Below are 19,846 nucleotides of genomic sequence, written 5' to 3' on the forward strand. Positions count from 1 at the left end.
CAGGCAAGAGTACTGGAGTGGGGTGCCATCGCCTTCTCCAGAAATCATTTCTGCTTCCTTTTAATTTTCATGTGCTTTATGCCTTTCCTCTTAGTTGCATTTGCCATTTTTCATGAGTCATCGGTGTCCTTTCTTTGGTAAGTTGTGAGCTTCTCGTGGATTCAGATGACAGCCATGTGTCCAGGCAGTGCACAGGTGTGGCCCTAAGCGCAGGTGGTGGTGGGAAGCCCCCACAGCAACCCAAGAATCACGCTCTGAGGCACTTGCCTGGGGATCTTTAGCCAGGAATTGAATCCCACCGAAACACTGACATCTGAGCTGCTCAGAACAGCAAAAAAGTATAACACTGTTAGCCTTCATCTGTTTGCTGGCCACCCCACTTTTCATCCTTAAAAGTTCCCTCACGTACTTTGTGTCTCGCCTGGCCCCAGATGGGGAAGGCAGAAAAAGAGTGAGAGCGAGTCCACACCACAGCCACCACGACAGGCCTCCACCTCCTGGGGTGTTGGCATCTCTGTGTGTTATCAGAGCTCTGGCTTGTCTGACAGGTCTGTTCAGTTCAGTCGCTCGGTCGTGTCCGGCTCTTTGCGACCCCATGGACTGCAGCACGCCAGGCCTCCCTGTCCATCACCAACTCCCGGAGTTTACTCAAACTCATGTCCGTTGGGTCGGTGATGCCATCCAGCCCTCTCATCCTCTGTTGCCCCCTTCTCCACCTGCCCTCCTCTTTCCCAGCAAACCTGACAGGTCTGGGGTGCCAGCTAAGTCCTCGGAGGACCCTCACTGTCCCCGGTCCTCTCAGCCCTCGTCTCAGCATCGTTGCCTACAGCTCCCACCTCGTAGCTTCATCTGAGCTGCAAAAAGGTTGAGGGTGGCCCAAAAGGCCCCAGTTTGGGGCCAGGATCTTGCCTCTTCAATCTCACGCTGCCTGTCCGTCTCGGAGATCTCCAGCCAGGTCGTCTTCCCCCCACTTCCCTGAGTGAGGGCAGTCTTTGCAGAGGGCAGGGCTCTGTTTTTTTAAAAAGTCACTAGTTTCCCATCTGTTTTAGAGCATAGGTGGTCTAGAATGTAGGATTTCTGATAGAATTGGTACCCAGGAGCCTGAATTAACGATGCTTTTCAAAAGGTTAGTTGAGTTGAGTTCAGCAAACATTTATTAAACACTCGCCCGTCCTGGGCACATCCCTGAGGCAGGTGCCCTGAGTGAACCAGAGGCTGTCCTTGCCCCGGGAGAATTCAGCCTGGTCCTGAAGACCAGTCGAGAGCAGCTGATTTGTTCTCCATCATGCAGGTCATTCTCTGCCGTGGTTCCCATTCGGGCGCTCCAGGAGGGCATGTCCGTGGCGCACCGGTCCCCTCCTAGCCGCGAGTATGAGTCCCAGCGTGTTGCCTCTGAGGACCCTGCATGCTTGTGGAAGCACGTACATACGTGTTCACATGTGTTCTGTCTACTGTTTTATTTGGTTCGGCTTTTTTTTTTTTGACTGAAATGACACTTTATTTAGAATCACCCTTCTTTATTTTCTGCATATTATTTCTGCACATTCTGCATTTTCTCCATCATTTGAAGGTACTATAATTTCCTAGCTGGTTCCTTACATTTGAAGGTGTTTGTGTGTGTGAGTCACTCAGTCGTGTCCAACTCTTTGCGACCCCACGGACTGTAGCCTGCCGGGCTTCTCTGTCCAGGAATGGAATTACCAGGCAAGAATACTGGAGTGGATTGCAATTCCCTTCTCCAGAGGAACTTCCCAACCCAGGGATCAAATCCTGGTCTCCTGCTACCAGGAAGTCCTTTGAGGGTGTTCCTGCCCACATAATTTGAGGTGGCAGGGGTGACAGCCTGGCGAGGGTGAACCCAGGAGGAGTGGGGACCCAGAGGAGGACCGACCCGGCCTGAGAGTGCGGAGGAGGCTGGTGCACATACCAGCGTGTCCCGGGGCGGAAGGGAGGAGGCGGGGCCCGCCAGGCAGAAGCAGCAGCGGTCGCACGGGTGCGACCAGCACCTGTGCAGGGTGGCGGCCAGCACGCGGTCGCGGCAGCTGAGGTGTGAGGGAAAGGTGAGGACAGGTGAGGAGCCATGGGCCTCAGTACCCAGCTCTGCGTGCCCTTGTGGCAGGAGCATCCGCTCCGTCGTGCCCTCGAAGGCGCAGAGCAGCAGCAAGAGGCTTCGTCATGCCTCCAGGAGTTTGCAGTCCAGGAGGGGAAGGCGTCCCTGGGGACAGGCAGCAGTGCCATGGGGGTCAGGGGCTCTGACCAGTGAAGGGCGCGAGGGCCCAGCCTACCTGCGCCAGACGCTGTGCCCTCTGTTGCCACCACCCCCCTACCGATTGCCCGCAGTGACATCCCCCACCCCTCCCAGGATGGCTCAGGGCACGTGGGCCCGGAGGGTGGGCCACCCACCCCAGATCCCTGCATGAGGGCCAGAGCCAGAGTTCCTTCCACCGCCACGCACTTCCTGACCAGCAAGGAGGACTAGGACAGTCGTGCCCCTGCTGGGCTCTCTGGCACAGGGCGTCTCTTCATTTCCTCTTCCTTTTGTGACGTGAATAAGGGGAGCTGGCTGTGGCCGAGAGCACCATTCAGCGCTCTGTTTGCAGAACAGAACCCAGGGCGGGGGCCTGGACTCCGGTCTCGTCACCAGAAGCAGGAGTGTGCAGTGCGAATTTAAAGCAGCAAGCATTTACCCAACTTTCATCTCCTGAAGAATTACTGACCGTTACGTCTCCTGCTACAGACGTTTTCGATAAGGCTTTCTGGGTAGTGTTCACGTCTTCCCTCTTTACCGTTTCCTTCATCCATCACACGTTTGTTAAGAGCCACTCTGTCTGGGCACCGCTCTAGGTGTCAGGTATAAAGGAACAGAGAGAGAGATGGCTCCTGCATCCTTGGACGTACATTCTGCGAGCAGCGTGAAGCTACGCATAGGTTAGAACACCTGTGCCGCAGGAAGGCAGAGTGGATGAGGACGTGGCGGGAGGGGGTGCTCGGAGCAGTGTGCCGCAGTGGACCCCCGCGTCAGGGCAGGCCTCGAGGCCGAGGGGCAGTTGAAGAGAGGTGTCCCAGTAGCCAGTCAGCCTGAAGCGGCCTGGAGGGGAGGGAGCGGAGCTGAGGCAGAGGTGCTGGGAGTGCCCCGGGCTGTGCCCCATTCTGTTCTCCGTCTCCTCCAGCATGTCTTCGTTATTTCATGCTCAGCCATGGCAGAAGGTGAATTAATACATTAAACAGACATTAGTCAAGCAAGGTCTCCTGGTCATCTTTGGCATGCAGGCTTCAACGCTGGAAATAGCTGAGTGGAAAGATGTCATAACGTAATGCATATTCACTGACCACATATTCAATGTAAACAAAACAGAAGAAATAAGTCCTCGCCATTGGAATTGACACTCGAAGGAAGGATGCAGAAAAAAAAAACTTAAAAGACGATGGCAGAAACTGCACGACCCAACTAACGGTGGTCTCAGCAGGGCCGCGGGAGCGGAGTGCTGGACCATCAGGGCCTCTGGCTGGGAGGGGAGCTTTTCTCAAGGCCAGCGGCCGTGGTGTCCCCGCTCTGTGCCAGCCCTCCTCCTGCAGGGGTGCCCGTCAGTGAGACGCGGCTCCTGCCCTTGCACTCACCGTCCGGTCGGCTTGTGTTTGCCTCATCTCCTCCTCCTGTCCTTGCTAACCCAGCCGCCTGTCTGTCCCTTGACGCCCTCCAGCCTGCTCTTCCTCACCTGTCCTGTCCGTCCTGATGGGTCCTCTCCCTCTTCCTACTCTTTACCCCATGCCCTGAATCCCAGGAAAGGATTAAAGGATGAGCAGTCCAGCTGCGCCAACCTGAACAAACACTCGATCATCCCACGGCCGCCCCAGGTGTTTTTCTTCACAGGTAGGAGCTGGTCACCTTCGAATCCATCGCCCCTCGGTAGTGCCTTGGGTGGCGGAGACACATTTGTCCAGGGAGCCGTCCTTAGCACTGAGGTGCTGAGGATCTGCACGCAGACAGGTGTGCCTTGCAGAGAAGGCCGGGGCTTTCCAGCGAGGCCTTCCAGTGCTGTGAGCTGCGTGCCCAATGCAGGAATCATCACCTCGAATTAACCGCAGCCCTGGCACATTGCTGGCTTCATCTGCATGAGCCCTGGCCTCCTCGGTGCAGTTGACCTTGGTGTCTGCTTGTCTAATAGCTTTGCTAATCGTTGTTGTTAGAATACGCTGCAAGAGAGAATGGTGGCGGTTGAGTGGCTGCTCTGGGTGGACAGAACGAAGTCCTCTTCAGCTTCTGATTGAAGAGTATTTCTAAAAAGTTAAATGAAAATCAGGATCTGACATATATTTGCCATTTAGCTTAATAAACACACATTCCTGAGTCCAAAAAGTTTTTGATAAAGTGATTTACGTTGTTTGTTTAGAATTTAAAAAATCCTATCAGAGAATTGAAGATCATTGGTTGCTGAAACAGATCAGGTTTTAAACTTGTGATGAAACATCTTCTGAAACAAAGGTCTATGCAGTGTTCATAGAGCATGTGCATCGGTCCAGCAGACCCTTGTTGAGGCTGTGAGGGGTGGTGGGAGGTGCGGATTTGCCCAAAGCCGGCCTCACCCTGGAGGGCCTGGTGTCAGGCCGAGCAGGAAAGGAGCAGGGAAGGGGGGAGCCTTGTCCCCAGCATCCCGGGGTGCATCTGTGGTGGCCGCGGCTGGCCCCGCCCAGGATGGTGGGCAGGTCCTGCTGGAGCTCAAGAGCTCTGCCAGTGAAGGGTGGGGCCTGGGCTCGGACTTGGTCCCCCCTCCCCAGCATGGGCGCCTTCCGCTGTGCCGGGGCCTGGGGCCTGCACAGGATGTGGGGTCTCTCCTGTGCTCCAGAGTCCCGCTTTCCTCTCTTTTCCATGTATGTTTCCTGTTTTGAAGCTGAATTACTGTCCGTTTGGTTATTTGGTTTTAGTCTCAGCTTCCTTCTGGTTCTCACTGAAGCAGATCATTGCTGTAAAGACCATTAGTTTGGTATTGCTTCTTTGACTCCCTCCTGCCTGAGTGTGTGAAGAAGAGAGTCCTCCCCACACTTGAGTGGGGAGGAGGGGCTCAGGGCCACACACCTCCCCACCCCCGCTAGGTCTGCTGTTCCAAAATCTGGAAACTTGCTTTCCTCAAGTCTATTTCCTGTTGTTTTTGTCTTGGGATAATCTTGTTGTACTTTTCGTATTCCATTTCCAGTATCAGTGCTTTTTTTAAGAAAAACTTCCTTTATGTGCTGTGAACGTGGCTTTTTTTTTGTTCACCTTGTCTAGTAGAACAGTGAAAGTGAAAGTCGCTCAGTCGTGTCTGACTCTTTGCGACTTCATAGACTGTACAGTCCGTGGAATTCTCCAGGCCAGAATACTGGAGTGGGTAGCCTTTCCCTTCTCCAGGGGATCTTCCCAACCCAGGAATCGGACCCAGGGTCTCCTGCATTGCAGGCGGATTCTTTAGCAACTGAGCTGTCAGGGAAGCCAGTAAAATGGTAAAAAATAAAACCATCAATTAAAAAAATCCTGGGTTTGCAGTCACTAGTTTCTAATGCCTGAATTTTCCCTTTTATCTTGAAAGTTTGTAAACTTGATCTGTGTTTGGTTTACTCTAAGCAGTTCCCTGTACTGAACACTGACGTGCATGGAATGAACCGGAGTCAAGAGAGACAAACCTGGTGGGAAAAAGCCTTGTACTCGCCTCTCTTCCCCGCCTCGGAGTGTGAAGGTAAGGAGGCCTGACGCGGTCTTTCCCCCGCTCAGATCTCTTAGCTCCGTAAAGAGCAGTCTGTTCCTTTTGCTGTGAATATCAGTCCAGGAGCATTTGTGTGGCAGGTGTTGGTCAGGGGCAACTGGGGACACAAGAGGTGAGCACGGGCTGGACCCCACTCTTACACCCACCAACAGCCTAGGGCGGGGTGGGCTGTGGAGACACGTAAGCCCCCAGTGAGGGGGACAAAGGTGGGAGGGGCGGTGGCCAGTCAGGGTGGGAATCAGAGATCCCCCCAGGCCCAGCCGAGGCTGGAGAGACCAGCAGGGGATGAGCCGAGTTGGTCAGCAGGCTCATGAGTTCTGCTGCGTTAGGCGGAGTTTGAACAGGGAGGAGGAGAGGGCCGCTTGCAAGAGCTCACCTTGGAGGGTGTCAGGTCAGGTGCTTTTTTTTTCTAAAGCAATTCTAGCAACAGAATCAGAGTGGGGAAGGAATAGAAAGACTGGAGGACACCTGCTGGGGCTCCTGGGCTCTTGCCGTGGTCTGGGATGACAAGATAAAGGCCCCTGTTGGGGAAGGAGAGCAGAGAGCAGCCCTGGGGGGGCTGTGTGGAGGAGGCCAGAGTTTGCTGAATGACTTTCTGTGACAGCGAGCCGTGGGAGGGCACTTGGGCAGACCAGGGAGAGGGACATGGGGGCAGACTGGGGAAGGGCTTCTTGTTTATGAACCTCCCGGCAGGGGCACCTCCTCGGAAGCGATAAACAGCCCGGGCCTGCCATTCTGGGGGAGGACAGAATCGAGGAGGTGGCCAAGCAGTCAGCTCGGGGCTGATCCTGTGTGGCCACCTGTGGTCGCCTGGGCTCCGCCGGCTGTGGCGCTGATCTCTCGGTCTTTCCGTTCAGAGCCCTGGGAGGAGTCCGGGCTCTGGTTGGTATTCACGTGTTCACCTGTGCGTCCCATCTCCCCTCCCCGCCCACGGGGCAGTGCCCTCGCAGCCTGGCCTCAGCTGACAGGGGGACCTGGGGTTGTCCACGTCTTCTCTTCTTCCTGTGGGCACAGAAGCGACTCCCCACCTCAGCCTCCCCAAGGGTCATGAGGGCAGCAGAGTCTTCATTTCCAGCATCTTTTTTATTTAACAGCCTCTATTGAAGGCCAGCTCCTCTGCCATTAGCTAATATTTAGCCACTCTTCATTATTTCCAAGGTGCTTCAGTCTTTATAGCCCCCACAAAAAGCCTGGTTTTGCCTCAGATGGTGCACCCATCTCAATGGTTCCAGCTGTGCAGCCCAGGCCTGAGTGCTGGCCGTAGCCCTGAGGTCCAAGCGTGCTCTCTCTCCAGTGGCCTCCGCACGCTGCGCTCTGGAGATGCAGGGACGATAGGAGTGCAGACTGGACCCTGACCTGAGTCCAGTGGGCGCCCTGACTGAGCGAGTCCCAGCTGCGGTCACGGGGAATGCAGATGGGGAGGGCCAGGGGGCCCCACACCCAGGAAGTGCCCGCCCGGAACAGGGGCGGGTGGGGGCCTGCACGGGGTGACTCCCAAGCACCCTGGGTTGGCTTCATCCCTGGGCTGTGGGGGTGACCCCCAAGCACCCTGGGTGGGCTTCCCCTGGGCCACGGGGACATCATGGTGGCCTCGGCCTGGTTTCCTGTCACTAGCGAGGCAGCCGCTCCAGCTCTTGGCCTGTGGTTTTCCGTGCCGTGCTTTGTAGGTGCTGCACGCGGCTCGTGGCACACAGAGCTCTTTGTAATTGCGGTGTGGCGTGCAGGAACGTTCTCAGTGGACAAAGCATGGTAGCCAGGTTTTCAGATGACCTGCCACTCTCAGCTACCCCTGGTGGTTGCCTGGTGGTGATGTCATGAAGCCTGGTTCTTCCAGCCCGGGGTTGTTGGGGGTGGCCAGAGGGCGGGGTACAGTCTGAGGAGCAGCTCAGCCCGGAGAGCAGATAGCCTCTCACCGGCTCAGCAGCCAGGCCTGCCGACTCCCCTCGCTCCTGAAGCTTCTGACGCCGCTTACGCCTCATAAGAAGCGTGTGCAGCTCTGAGTCAGGGCGTGACTGGGGAGCCCCAGCCTCCCTGTGGGGGAGGAGGAGGAGTGTTCCTTTTTCAGAGTGAGTCGGGAGATGGAGGCCCCAGAGGGCAGCAGCACGACCCCGGAGGGCAGTGAGGGAACGCCCCCTCCCTTGCCCTGCTGTGTGTCCACACACATGCTCCTTTGGTCAAAGCCTTCTTGCACACTCATCTCATGCCAGGCGCTGTTCTGAGCGCTGGAAACACAGGGACCCCAGGGAATCAGGACCCAAGCCGGGACTACCTGCAGGCGCGGTTCACACAGGGACCGGGGCAGGTGGCATGTGACAGCCGAGACCGTGTGCAGACAGGTGCCCGCGGGGGCACCCGCTGGGGGAGCAGGAGCGCACTTGCTGTGCCCAGGGTGCCCGCTGGGGGAGCAGGAGCGCACTTGCTGTGCCCAGGGCACCCGGCCACGAGGGCTGTGCGGACTGTGCCTCCGCTGGGCTGTTCTGAGCTTCCGCCTGCAGGGCTCACGCACTGGGTTCGAAAAAAGTGTGCGTATTCTTTTGGTCTTAGAGAGAGGGCCCTGCAGGGACTCAGTGCAGGTGACGGTTAAGGGTTCAGCAGACAGAGCTGAGCTGGAACCCAGTGCTTCCCTTCACCAGCTGCTAGACCTCGGGCGATAACAGGCCTTTCTGTGCCTCCGCAGTCTGTATTTGTAAAAAGAGGCTGAAAGTGATGGCTCCCTTAGAGAATAGTTGTAAAGACTGAAATGCCCAGAACTGGCCTGGCCTGTGGTCACCAGGGACATGGGGACCATGAAGAACCCTGACAGCAGTCAGCATTGCCCTTTCCTGATGCCTGTGGCATCCACTGACCCCTTCTGTCTGCATAGAACCCCTAAAGCAGGAAGAGAATGGGACGGCAGTGGGGTTGGGGGAGACCCGTTCCACCTACTGGCACGTCCCAGCCAAGGACATAGTCACCTTCCCACCTCATCCAAGGGGTAGCCGAGTGCCGTGGGGCGCCGGGATGATGAGAGCTTGGCAGGTGAGCTGAGAAAAGCTGAGGCCTGGGCCGGGTGCTGGGTTCCTGCCTCGGTGGAGCCAGAGTGTCTTAACCAGCTGTCCCAAGGCGGGTGGGCCCAAGGCCAGGCTATGGGTAGCAGCACTCGAGAAGATGTTTACCGTGTGTACCAGCCTTGTACTTGAGGCCGCGCACCTGTCTTAACTTGCACAGAAATCTCTCTAGAGATGAGAGCACTGGGGCTCTTTCAGTAACTTGCCCCCAGTTACAGCACAGTTAAGTAGAATCTCCCTGAGTCAGCTGATAACCTGTCTCATCACACAGTCTGCGGTTTCTCACGAAGGAGCACCAGGGAGGTTGAGGGCCCCAGGCTGTCGGAACTGAAGGTTGCGGAGAGTGCAGCCTTTCGTGGGGAGGCCAAACGGGGCGCACAGGCCCTCCCCCGGGGGTGGCGGGAGGGAGTGGTCCTCAAGCTGGCCTACAGTGGGCCCCGTTTCATCGCACGCAGCACAGGGACTGCCGGCAGCCAGATGATGACTCACGTGACGTCAGGTCTCCTCCCCTGCACCCTTCCCACAGAGCACAGGCGCCTGGGGGCTGATCTGGGTTAAGTTGGGCCTCAGTCTAACCCTGCGTCAGGATCGCCTGGGAGCCCCGCCGGAAACGGCTGAGACCAGAGCCTGCCCCAGACCGAGTGCGCCGAGTCTCAGGCGGGCCTGGGGCTTCCAGGCTGGTCTTAAGACTCCCCAGGTGATCCTCACGCAAAAGCAGGGTTGAGAACCACAGGGCCAGGTGACTCGCGCTTGATGCCTTGAGTCCCAGCGTGCAGTCCCGAGCCCCGCCCAGTCAGCCCTCGAGCCCCCTCCTCCTCCTCCTCCCTGTCAGATGGCTTAGTTTGGTGCTGAGCTGAGGAAGGACAGAAGATGTTCCCTGCCCTGTTTTCTCCCGTCGCCCCTCCTCTCACCCCTCCTCTTGTCTGAGATGCGTCTGTCCCCTTGTTCCAGGAGCGTGTTCCTGGTGCATCCTCCATCTCCCTCCACACCACGTCCACCCCCAGGGCCTCGCGGGCCTTTTTTATCCTGTGTTCCCAGGGCCTGTCACTTGAGAGGTGCGAGTGTGTTGTTGAGAGAGCGGCTCGTGGTGGGATTAACAAGACTGTGAGGTTATGTTGGCCTCTTTTTTTTTTTTTTTTACTCCATGAACAATTCATTAGAAGCATTTTTTTTAAACTGGCCTAACGTTTTCCTGGCGCACACCTGGCTAGCTGATGCTGACCATGTCTGCTTTTAGTGATCTGACTGTTCAGCAAAGAAAAATGAAACAAGAATGGTACGTTTCATGACTGTGTCTTAATGAAATCTCCCCCCCTTTCCCTCTTTTCCCTTCTCCATTCAAAATGATTTAAGAATGTTATACAAATGCCAAGGGAGAGAATGGTATAGAAGAGTATCCAGATGTTAAAGAAATGCCCAGTAATGAAGAGCGTCTGTTAGATTTTAATAGGGTAAGTGGACTGTCCTCCTCCTTACTACTAACTCGCAGTGGCCGCCAGCGCCCCGCACAACCCCGGAGTCTCGCGGCTGCCTCTCCCGTCACCGAGCTCTGCGGCTGCGACCCTTTGGTCTGCCTCGCCTCCCACTCACTGCCAAGGCCTCCCGCCGCCCCCCTTCTCCTTGCAGTCCGTCCCTCCTGCCAGAGCGTGTTTGCCCCACACACGTCTGACCCTGTGGTTCCCCCTTAAGATGCTCGGGTGGACGCCCTTTCCATCTTTCAAAATGCACAGCAGGAAGGAGCCCCTCCAGTCACACCTGCCTCTCCCGGCCACCCCCCCCCCCCACCCTGGGGTGTGCCCTGCCCGCCCCCTACCCCCATAGAGCTCCACAGTGGCCCTGCAGCTGTTGAAGGCACCGTGTGTCCGCCGCCCCCCCCCCCCCCGCCCCGCCTTCTGCCCTGCCCGAGCTCTTGGGGGGCCAGCTCAGGAAGGGCCCGGACCTCGCCTGGTTAGGCAGGAAGCTGAATGAGTCCAAAGGAGCCCCTCTGGCTTCTCTGCGTGATTTGTCAGTGTCAGAGGAAGTCTTGTGAAAGTCGTCCGTCCCCCGCCCCCGCCCCGAGCGCTCCCGTGGTCTTTGTGTCCGTGGACCTGCTGGACTTAACGCATCAAGACAGGCGTCTGGGGCATCCCCAGCGTTCTCTGCATCCAGCTCCATGACCGTTCTGACCCGACCGCCACCCCAACTTCAGTCCCCAGCCCGCCTGGCTGCTGGTCCCTCCTCCTCACCTCCGCACACAGCCGGTGTGCTCGTCCCGCCCACCCACCTTGTAGCCGACCGCAGTCCTCAGGGCTCCTCCGGGCTCTCTCGCCTCCACCGTTGGCACTCCCCCGCCCCCTTCGCTGCCCCGCCCCGCTGCCGTGCGCTTCGCCGCGGGCTTCCTGCTTCCACCCGCCCCTCCACCCCTCAACAGTCTCTCTCACATCACAAGGCACAGCTGCCGCACTGTTACCTCACTCCGTCGCCCAGGAGGTGGGTGCTGCTCTGCCAGTCTGCAGACGAGAAAACTAAAGGCCTGGAAAGATTCCGAGGGGCTTCCCCGCTGGCTCAGGGGGTAAAGAACCCGCCTGCCAGGCAGGAGACGCAGGTTCAATCCTGGGTCGGGAAGATTCCCCCCCGGAGGAGGACATGGCAACCCACTCCAGTATCCTTGCCTGGAGACTCCTGTGGACAGAGGAGCGGGGGGAGGGGTGGGGGGGGCGGGGGGCTTCAGTCCATGGGGTCACAGAGAGTCCAACACGACCGAGCACACACGAGCACAGATTTTCCAAACACGCCTCTGAAGTCGCACAGCCAGAGCCTGCGCGTAGACCGAGCCGTGCCCTCAGCCCCTGAGTTCAACGCCCCCACCACCGACCGCGATGTCCTTCCGCCCTTGTGCACGGAGTGGGTGCTCTCTCCCTGCCAGGCCTGTGTGTCTGCCCTCGCGCGCCTCTCTGCTCCCATGCCCTCCGCTCCCCCGTTGGTGTGGCAGTCTTTCTGTGCCTTCCTGGGGGGGGGCTCTCAACCAGGGACAGTACTGCCATCTGGAGATGGGGGTGGGGGCGGGGGGTGGGTGTTGCTAAGCCACTGTGACTGGCGGGGGAGGGGGGCATTGCTAGTTACTATAGTAAGTACGGGGTGCTGGTCATCACGAGGGAGGGCTTTTTGCTAGCCACTTGTTAGTTACTATGAATGAGGGGCATTGCTCATCACTGGGGGAACGGGAAGATTTACCCAGTCACTGTCAGGGGAGGGTGGCTTGGCTAATTAACCATGATGCAGGGAAGCACTGCTGGGTACTGTGACGGGAGGGACCACCACTTGCAGCTAGTGTCCCGAGGGCCAGGAAGTTGCCCGTCTGCTGGGTGGGGGGCAGTCCCACACAGCCAAGAGTTTCTCTAAAACGTCCCCCATGCCAGTGGGCCCCCCATTGAGAAGCACTGCCCCCAGGGTCCCTGCTAGCTCTGCTTTTTTTGTGGCCCAGCTCTCTTCTCAGCACCTCCTCAAAAGAACCGCTGTCCCCGCCACTCCTGTCTGGACCCCCATCAGCGCCCCCCTGCCCGCCCCAGCTGGTCGGCACAGCAGGAAGCCGGGAGGAGTGTGGGTGGATCTGCCTGCTTGCTGTCCGCCCCTGGAATGGAGCCCCAGGAGGGCAAGGCGGCGGTCAGAGACTCCAGAGGGCGGGAACCTGGAGAATCAGGGTCCGGGGTCCTTTACAGGTCAGGAGGGAGAGCTTGTTCGTTTTGCTTTCAAACAGGAAAACTTCAGAGTCTGGTAACTCTCCACCGGAAAATATCCACCAACAGTGTGTTCCTTAATTTCTGTATGTGGAAGAAAGCGTCTCCCCGGCCCTTCTGTGGCCTTTCGAAAACTCGTTCCTTGTCCCTCTCCCCTCAGGTGTCTTCTGTTTATGAAGCGAGGTGCACAGCAGAGCAGGACGCCGGAGCCCAGCCCAACGGCTTCCACCGCACGCCGAGCTGCAGCGCCGGCTCCGCCGCGGAGGACTCCGGCTCGGAGGGTGGAGGCGAGTGGGCGGACCCCGGCGCGGAGGCGCTCTTCTCCCGGACTCATCTCTAACCCCGCCCCCCCGCAGAGCAGTACAACTTTTTTTTTTAATTGCTACGTGAGGGGGAAAGTACCCTTTTGTGAGGCCTGTTAATCTAAAACAACAACTTAGGTTTCTTCTTCAATTAACTGGTTCAGATCAGTAATTCTCTTTCTCTTCTTGCTTATTTTAGAGTTGAGGACAGCTGTCCTGTTGAAGATTTTCTTTCTTTCTTTTTTTTCTTCTTCTTCCAAGCTGTTAAAATTCTTGGCTCTCTGAACTAGACTAGAACCGGTGTGCATGTGCTCGTCTTAGAAGCATCACTGCCTTCCGCGTCCTCTCGCTGCCGCAGCCCTCCCCACCTCCGGCCGCAGTCCGTCACCGCCCCCCCTTGCTAGCACCGCAGCGTCAGCGCCCACGTCCACTCCTCAGAGACTTTAGCTTCGGGGACACGCAGGCTCTGTCCTCTCCGAACTGGGGTGTGAATGCTTACCCCCGCAGCGGGTCAGTGCCTGTCTCCGGAGGCCAGAGGGCAGCCCGGGTGACTCATCCCCGGTCTCCATTCAGTAAAAAAAATCTCATGTACATTTAACGTAGGAACTGCAAGGGTGTGCTTTTAGAGACTTAACAAAAATACTGTGTTTTCTATCTTAGGATCTTCCCCTAGAGTATGTACCATGGACAGTGCCATGGTCGGTGACCTCCTCGCTAGCTGAGGCAGCCAAGGACTTGGAGGTATGGGGTGGCATGTAAGGCCAGGTGGGGCGGAGGGCGGGGCAGTGCCCCCCAGCCTGCTCTCGTCGCAGTCTCTTTGCCCGCCCCCGACACCGGTCAGGGTTTGCGGTGAGTCTTGGCAATACTCGATGAGGACCTGGGTTGCCGGTGAGATTCTTGCAGTGACCGACATGGAATCCAAGCCCCTCCCTCCCCCCTCCCCGCCCCAGAACTTGAGATTGTAAACGTCTGACCTGAAACAAAGGCCACCTCACGACCCCAAAGAGACCTTGGCTGCAGCAGCTGGCTGCGCTCCTGGCTGAGTTAGCGTAGCTTAGATCTCCTTTTGTGTTTGAGAGAACGTTCTGGGCAAGTTCTGTGTGTGGCGGGTCTGAGAGCAGAGTCCTGGTTTCTCCCGTACCGGTGTGAGGGCTCCACGGGGCCGCTGGCCCGTGTCGTCGGGAAGCCAGGGCTCGGTCCATCTTGTCCAGGCCCAACCGTTTCACAACGGTCACTTCCTCAAGCTTTTCACACCGCCGCGCAACAGGCTGAAGTTAGAAGGAGCAATATTTGCAAAACCTAAATGTTGAAAGTTACTTTTCTTTTTTTAACCGACGTGTGAGATCAGTTGAGCGTGTCTGTAACGTCGGGAAGTCTTAACTGGATGAGACAGCCCCACCACTGATTCTGGCGGGCACTAGACACGCAATGTGTTCTAGCTGGGAGCTGAGCTGGCCGAGAATACGAGGTTTGCTTCAAGCGTTGGGTTTCGTTGCCTTGCCCTCATGATGACACAGGAAACTCCCTCCAGGGCTGTGGAGTCACCCCCTCCCCCGGCGCGCTCTGTCCTCACTGTGGGAAAGCTGATGGGCCGTGGGGTTTGGTCTCACCACACGTCAGGGTTTGTTTTTATACAGCACATCTTTGACACTTTAAAGTGGGTTTGTGTGTGTGTGTGTGTGTGCGTGTGTAAGGTTTTTATGTTGCTGTTATTTATTTATAGACTTTATAAGGGTTTATGTATTTTTCTTTCTTCCAGAGCTTCCTAAAAATTGATTAGCATCTGCACTGAAATATAATTTTTAACAGCAAAGGCAAAAAAAGAATTGGAAGTTGTAAAATTCCTTAAAAAAAAAAATCACTACAGTGACGATCATCCTAGAAATCGTTGCTCGTGTAGCCGAGACCAAATAAATAGATTTCAGACACAACCTTTAGCTCGGTGATTTTGGACAGCTGCTTTTTTTTTTTTTTTTTTTTATCATGAAAAGGCTCCAGGTGGTCACGTGCAGACTTCTTCACAGCTGGTGGGAAGGCGACGCACCGCCCACGGGAACGGGAGGGGATTAGAAATGGGCCAGGGAGTGAACAGATTACTTATTTATTTGTTTTTGTAGCTAAGTGGCTGAAGCCCGGAGGCTCTCAGCGACAGAGTTGAAAGTTGTGGCTTTCAGTTTTGTGAGTGATCACAAGGAAAAAAAGCATCTCTTTAAAAAGTTGGCAAAACGCTGAAACGCACTGTGGTATGAAGCGCGCTGCACTTCTTGGCACTGAAGCGCCCGTTTCCCCTTCCTGGGCCGAGACTCTTTTCCCGTGGTTGTATCGTTCTGATTTCACGTACACCAGAGTAACCGATTTTTTGTTTTGTTTTGTTTTCTTGTGGAGTTAACACCAAATAAAAAAGTTAAAAAAGCCGTTGGTTGTCTTTGTTTATGGCAGCAAAGATTCTTTTATAAAAGAACACCAGCCTCCTCTTAGCAGCTTACTGACCAGAAATCATGTCGATATTCACTTATGTAACAAATCACCTTAAGTAACACCCACAGGTGTTAATTTCTGCAAAGATCACCCTGAGTCAATAATGTGTGAAATTCCAGATGAAGGTTACTTAGCTCTTCCTATGGGCACTGTTGAAAGTCCTGGAGTCTGCTTTGCTGGAGAAGAAAGTGGGTGGGTCCTTGCTGAGAAAAGAACCTACCCCGCCCCTCCACCCCCCATTCCCACCTCTGGGAACTACTGCCTGAATCCTGCTGAGAAAAGAGGCTACCCCCGCCTCTCTATTCCCACCCCTAGGAACTACTGCCTGAATCTTGCAAAGAAAAACACCTTTTTGTCCTGTGGTGGTAGAAAAAGCTTAGTCTTTTTGTTGGTGGGGGGGTGGGGGGGTGGGGAATGTGTATTTATATTAACATAATGACTACATTTCAAGAAAGCAATATATTATTTTAAAAGTATAAAAGAAAACTCATCCATACCTCCATCACCCTGAGAGGATAGCTTCTAAGCTTTGTGCAAAACACCTTCCTAGACAGCTGAGTGCATATGTGGATATATGTATAGAGAGAGACATTTACAGTAAGCGTTGTACTACGCCTGCTCTTCTGTAGCTTCAGAAATAGGTTTTTCCTTAAGAGATCTTCCCATTGTCAGTAACGATCTACATCACTTTTACAGCTTATGACTCTATTACATGGATTTAATAAGTTCTGCCAACATGGAGAAAGTTCCCCTCATGTCTGTTCAGTGTCCTAAGTCACATTTCTCTGCTGATGACCTTTAACCATAGGCGGCCTCGGGCAGCGGCTCTGGAAGGCCAGTTCCAGCCCTCTGGACGCCTGCCACTGGACGGACATCCACACGGACACGTGGTCTCTGGACCCATTGTGAGCCCAGACGTCCTTTTCTCTCACCATCCAGACGCTGAGCACTCACCTTCCATCGGCACAGAGGGTTCGAGCTGTGTTTAGCCTGTCCTTCTGGCTTCTGGGATGTGCAGGCATGTTTTTATACACTTCCCAATTAGTGCAGTGGTCAAGAATCTGCTGCCAATGCAGGAGACACAAGAGACTCAGGTTAGAAACCTGGGTCAGGAAGATCCCCTGGAGTAAGAAATGGCAACCCACTCCAGTATTCTTGCCTGGAGAATCCCATGGACAGAGGAGCCTTACGGTCCATGGGGTTGCAATGAGTCAGACACAACTGAAGCGACTTAGCATACATATATACATCTCCCTCTGAAGAGGGTAGAGCTGCTCTCCCACATTTATGGGGGGGTGCATAAATGTGGAAGAATGCATCTGAAGCATGCATCTCATAGGCAAGCTAAAGGGGTCAGCCTCACTTTTCCCAGCCCGCCTCAACCCCGCTTTCTGTGAAGTCTGTTGGCAGCCCAGTGTGAGAGCACATCTGTAAGGGGACACCCAGGGCCCAGCTCCTGGCACCAGGTGAGCCCCTGAGCACCGACTTGCAGGCCCAGCACTGGGCAGCATTGCTCTGGCATGCCCCTATCACCTTCGCCGGCCGGACCATACCTCTTCCTCCGTTTGGCCCCGGTACCGGCTGGGTGGTCAGTGCGGCAGGGGCCGTGTGTCCGCGGAGACGGGCGGTGTCCCAGGAGCACGCCCTCCGCTGTGTCCAGGGCTTCTCTCGTCCGTCACCTCCCGGCACAGATGTGTGCCTTACGGCCACACCAGCCATCAGCTCCACCTTTTCACAAAGTACCGTGAGCTTCACAAGGGCACCCACCTGCCAAAGCAGGGTTGGGGAGGGGGGCGCCCTGGGCACGGTAACTAGTCACCTGGAGACTTTCTGTTCCCAGGAATCGACGCATCACAGCCAAGTGGACGGCGAAGGTGTGGCGGCCCATGTGGGTGTGTGCCTGCAGAGCTGGGGTTCAGTGGGTACCACTGCAGGTGCCACCCAGCGGCCCGGGCACATGGGCTGAGTGGCTGAGCAGGGGCCTGGAGGCCAGCTCGTCTGCACAGTGGTCTGGGGGGGCAGCAGGCGGGGCCCGGCTTCCCCCGAGCGCTGCAGGTGGGCGGCCTCCCTGGCTGGGCTGTAAGAAACACAGAGACCAGGACGTGGGCTGCTGCCTTTAGACTGCAGCTGGCCTTCATCGCTGGTGGGGAGTTAACAGCTTTTCAGGGGCAGTTGCCTTGGTTTACCGAACTAGCGGCAGCACCTGGCCCCTGGTGGGGTCGCAGGGGTCACCTGTCTGTACCAGAAACACTGCCAGCTGGCTGGGGGCTCGCCACGTGCCCGGCGCTCGTCCAAGCAGGGTTTGCTCACAGCCCTGTGCGGTAGGCACACTGGCCCCAGTTTACAGATGAGAAAACAGACACAGCGATCGCTTGCTGAGGCCTCACAGCTTGTGACACGGCTCAGATGATTAAAGAATCCGCCTGCATCGCAGGAGACTCCGGATTCAATCCCTGGGTCGGGAAGCTCCCCTGGAGAAGGGCATGGCTTCCAGCATTCTTGGCCTGGAGATTCCACGGATGGAGGAGCCTGGCGCCTGCATCGCAGGAGACTCCGGATTCAGTCCCTGGGTCGGGAAGCTCCCCTGGAGAAGGGCATGGCTTCCAGCATTCTTGGCCTGGAGATTCCACGGATGGAGGAGCCTGGTGGGCCACAGCCCATGGAGTCACACAGAGTCTGATGCAACCGAGCGACCTGACGTTTTCTTTCCCTCTCTTCACACCTGGTGGACGATGGAGCCAGCATTCAAAGTGGACTCCGACCACAGAACCATGCCAAAGAAAGCCTGTGTCTCGCCAAAACCCCACTGTATGAAGCGTGTGGCGCCAGTCGCTTCCGGCAAGCGGTCTCTTTCTGGTCCTGTGCAGTGAGGCCGTTGGGGGCCAAGTCCCAGCCCAGCCACCTGCCCCCTACCCCGGCCCTCTCTGGCCACGCACTTCTGGGTGAGCGTCCACTCCTCACCACCCTGGCTGTCAGTGGAAGCTGGCATGCCCAGCCTGGGACGGCGGGGTACCCCTCCTCCCCTCCCTCCACCCAGTGGCTGCCCAGCCCTGCCTCAGGGTTAGGCCCTGCAGAGCACGGGGGGCTGGGTGCTCAGTGTGGTCACGCGGCCTTCAGGCGGCGCCTTAGCCCTCCTCTCACCTGTCACGAGATCACCGTGTCCCTCCTAGTGGTGGGGGGGGCTGTGGGTAGCAGCAGGATCGAGTGTGCCCATTGGTTCAGGGCCACCAGGTGGGCAGGAGGGTTCCAGGCTCCCAGCCCTCTGCGGCTCAGACCTGGAGCTGGCCACTTCCTGCCACAGCCCAGGGATCATGCGGGGGCCCCCCAAGCGGAGGAGGTCTGTTTCAGGGGGAACCAAGGAGGCACCACCCTCTGGGCCGCCACCCTAACAGGCCCTGGCTGCCCTGGACCACCCCCAGCCTCGTCCCAGAGGGGGCTACGTGAGGGCCTGCGGACCGCCCTTCTGCTTGTTCACCCAAGACGGGGACTGGCCAGCCTGTGGCCCTGGGCTGGGCACCCTCTCCCTGACCACGGATTGAGGACGCCCCCCTCCCCAGGCTCTCAGGGCCAGGCTGGGCCACCCCGGTGACGGACAGGGAACCCTGCCTCCTCCCCACCGCCCCCCGGTGTTGGGGGCACAGGCCCCGAGCCCACCTGAGCCCCCCACCCACCCTGCTCCTCCCCTCCACTCCTCTCTGTCCCTGAGGGTGGGGCTCCTGTTCTGAGCCACCCCCTCCAGCCTTGGGAAGGCTTGGTAAGTCTAGGGGCCTGGCGTGGAGCATCATCCACTCGGCCGAGTGAGCAGCTGTGAGGTCACCCCCGGGTGGGGTTCCCGCCTCTACCCCGAGCAGCCTTCGCACTGCCCCCCTCCCACCTCCCCCCAACCCCCCCACAGAGGGAGCGGAACTGACTGCAGAGCCGTGGGCTCAGGGAAGCCTCGGGGCCACAGGCTGTGAGACCAGGGGTGGCAGCACAGGTCCAGGCCGGGTGCCCAACTTCGGGGCAGGCCCTCCCTCTGCCCAAGAGGAAGCCTGGCTGTGTGCTGAGACCTCCAGGCTAACTGAGGCTCAAGTACCGCCACTCCTCCGGGCCTGCCTCCCAGCTCTTCTCCTCCCAGGCCTGGGGCCCCTCCCGCGGCCCTGCTCAGGACCCAGCTCCTGCCCGTCACACACGTCCGATGTGACCGAGGCGTGCTCCCGCATCCTGAGAGCTGCTCCCCAGCAATCGCAGGCAGCCCTGCTCAGCCAAGGCTCACCGGGGCTCTCGGGTTCCCCCCGGTAGCCGTCCAGGCCCCAGGGTGGCTGGCTCAGAGGGATTGGGGACCCTGGAGAGACGCCCTCATCGTGGCAGACCGTGGCTCTCTGCACTGGTCACCACACACACACACACACACACACGTCTGTTCCTATCTCCATGCCCAGCCTCAGGAGCCTAAGACTGCCGGGCACTCCATCCAGTTGGCTATCTTCCCCTGCCCCAGTAAGGCCCTACCAGGGTGCTAGGTGAGTCTGGCCTCTCTCCCAGGATGCAGGCATTTGTAGCATCTCAAGGATCCTTCTGGGCGC

The 19,846-nt window shown here is 57.3% G+C and overlaps 1 protein-coding gene across 5 annotated transcripts in view; it reads left to right on the forward strand.

The window, feature by feature from the left end:
* KIAA0232 (KIAA0232 ortholog) overlaps positions 1 to 15,218 on the forward strand; it is an 82,049-nt gene extending 66,831 nt beyond the window's left edge. For 2 of the 5 annotated variants that reach the window (XM_055589170.1, XM_055589174.1), the window contains 3 exons: positions 5,600 to 5,711; positions 10,139 to 10,236; positions 12,662 to 15,218. In XM_055589170.1, the coding sequence (XP_055445145.1) occupies positions 5,600 to 5,711; positions 10,139 to 10,236; positions 12,662 to 12,841 (390 nt within the window). In that variant the 3' untranslated portion in view covers positions 12,842 to 15,218. The remainder of the gene's footprint in view (positions 1 to 5,599; positions 5,712 to 10,138; positions 10,237 to 12,661) is intronic. The other 3 variants (XM_055589171.1, XM_055589172.1, XM_055589173.1) reach the window with 3 other exon arrangements.
* The last annotated feature ends 4,628 nt before the right edge of the window (positions 15,219 to 19,846 follow it).

Source organism: Bubalus kerabau, chromosome 7 (genome assembly GCF_029407905.1).
Source record: "Bubalus kerabau isolate K-KA32 ecotype Philippines breed swamp buffalo chromosome 7, PCC_UOA_SB_1v2, whole genome shotgun sequence".
NCBI classification, from domain to species: domain Eukaryota; kingdom Metazoa; phylum Chordata; class Mammalia; order Artiodactyla; family Bovidae; genus Bubalus; species Bubalus kerabau.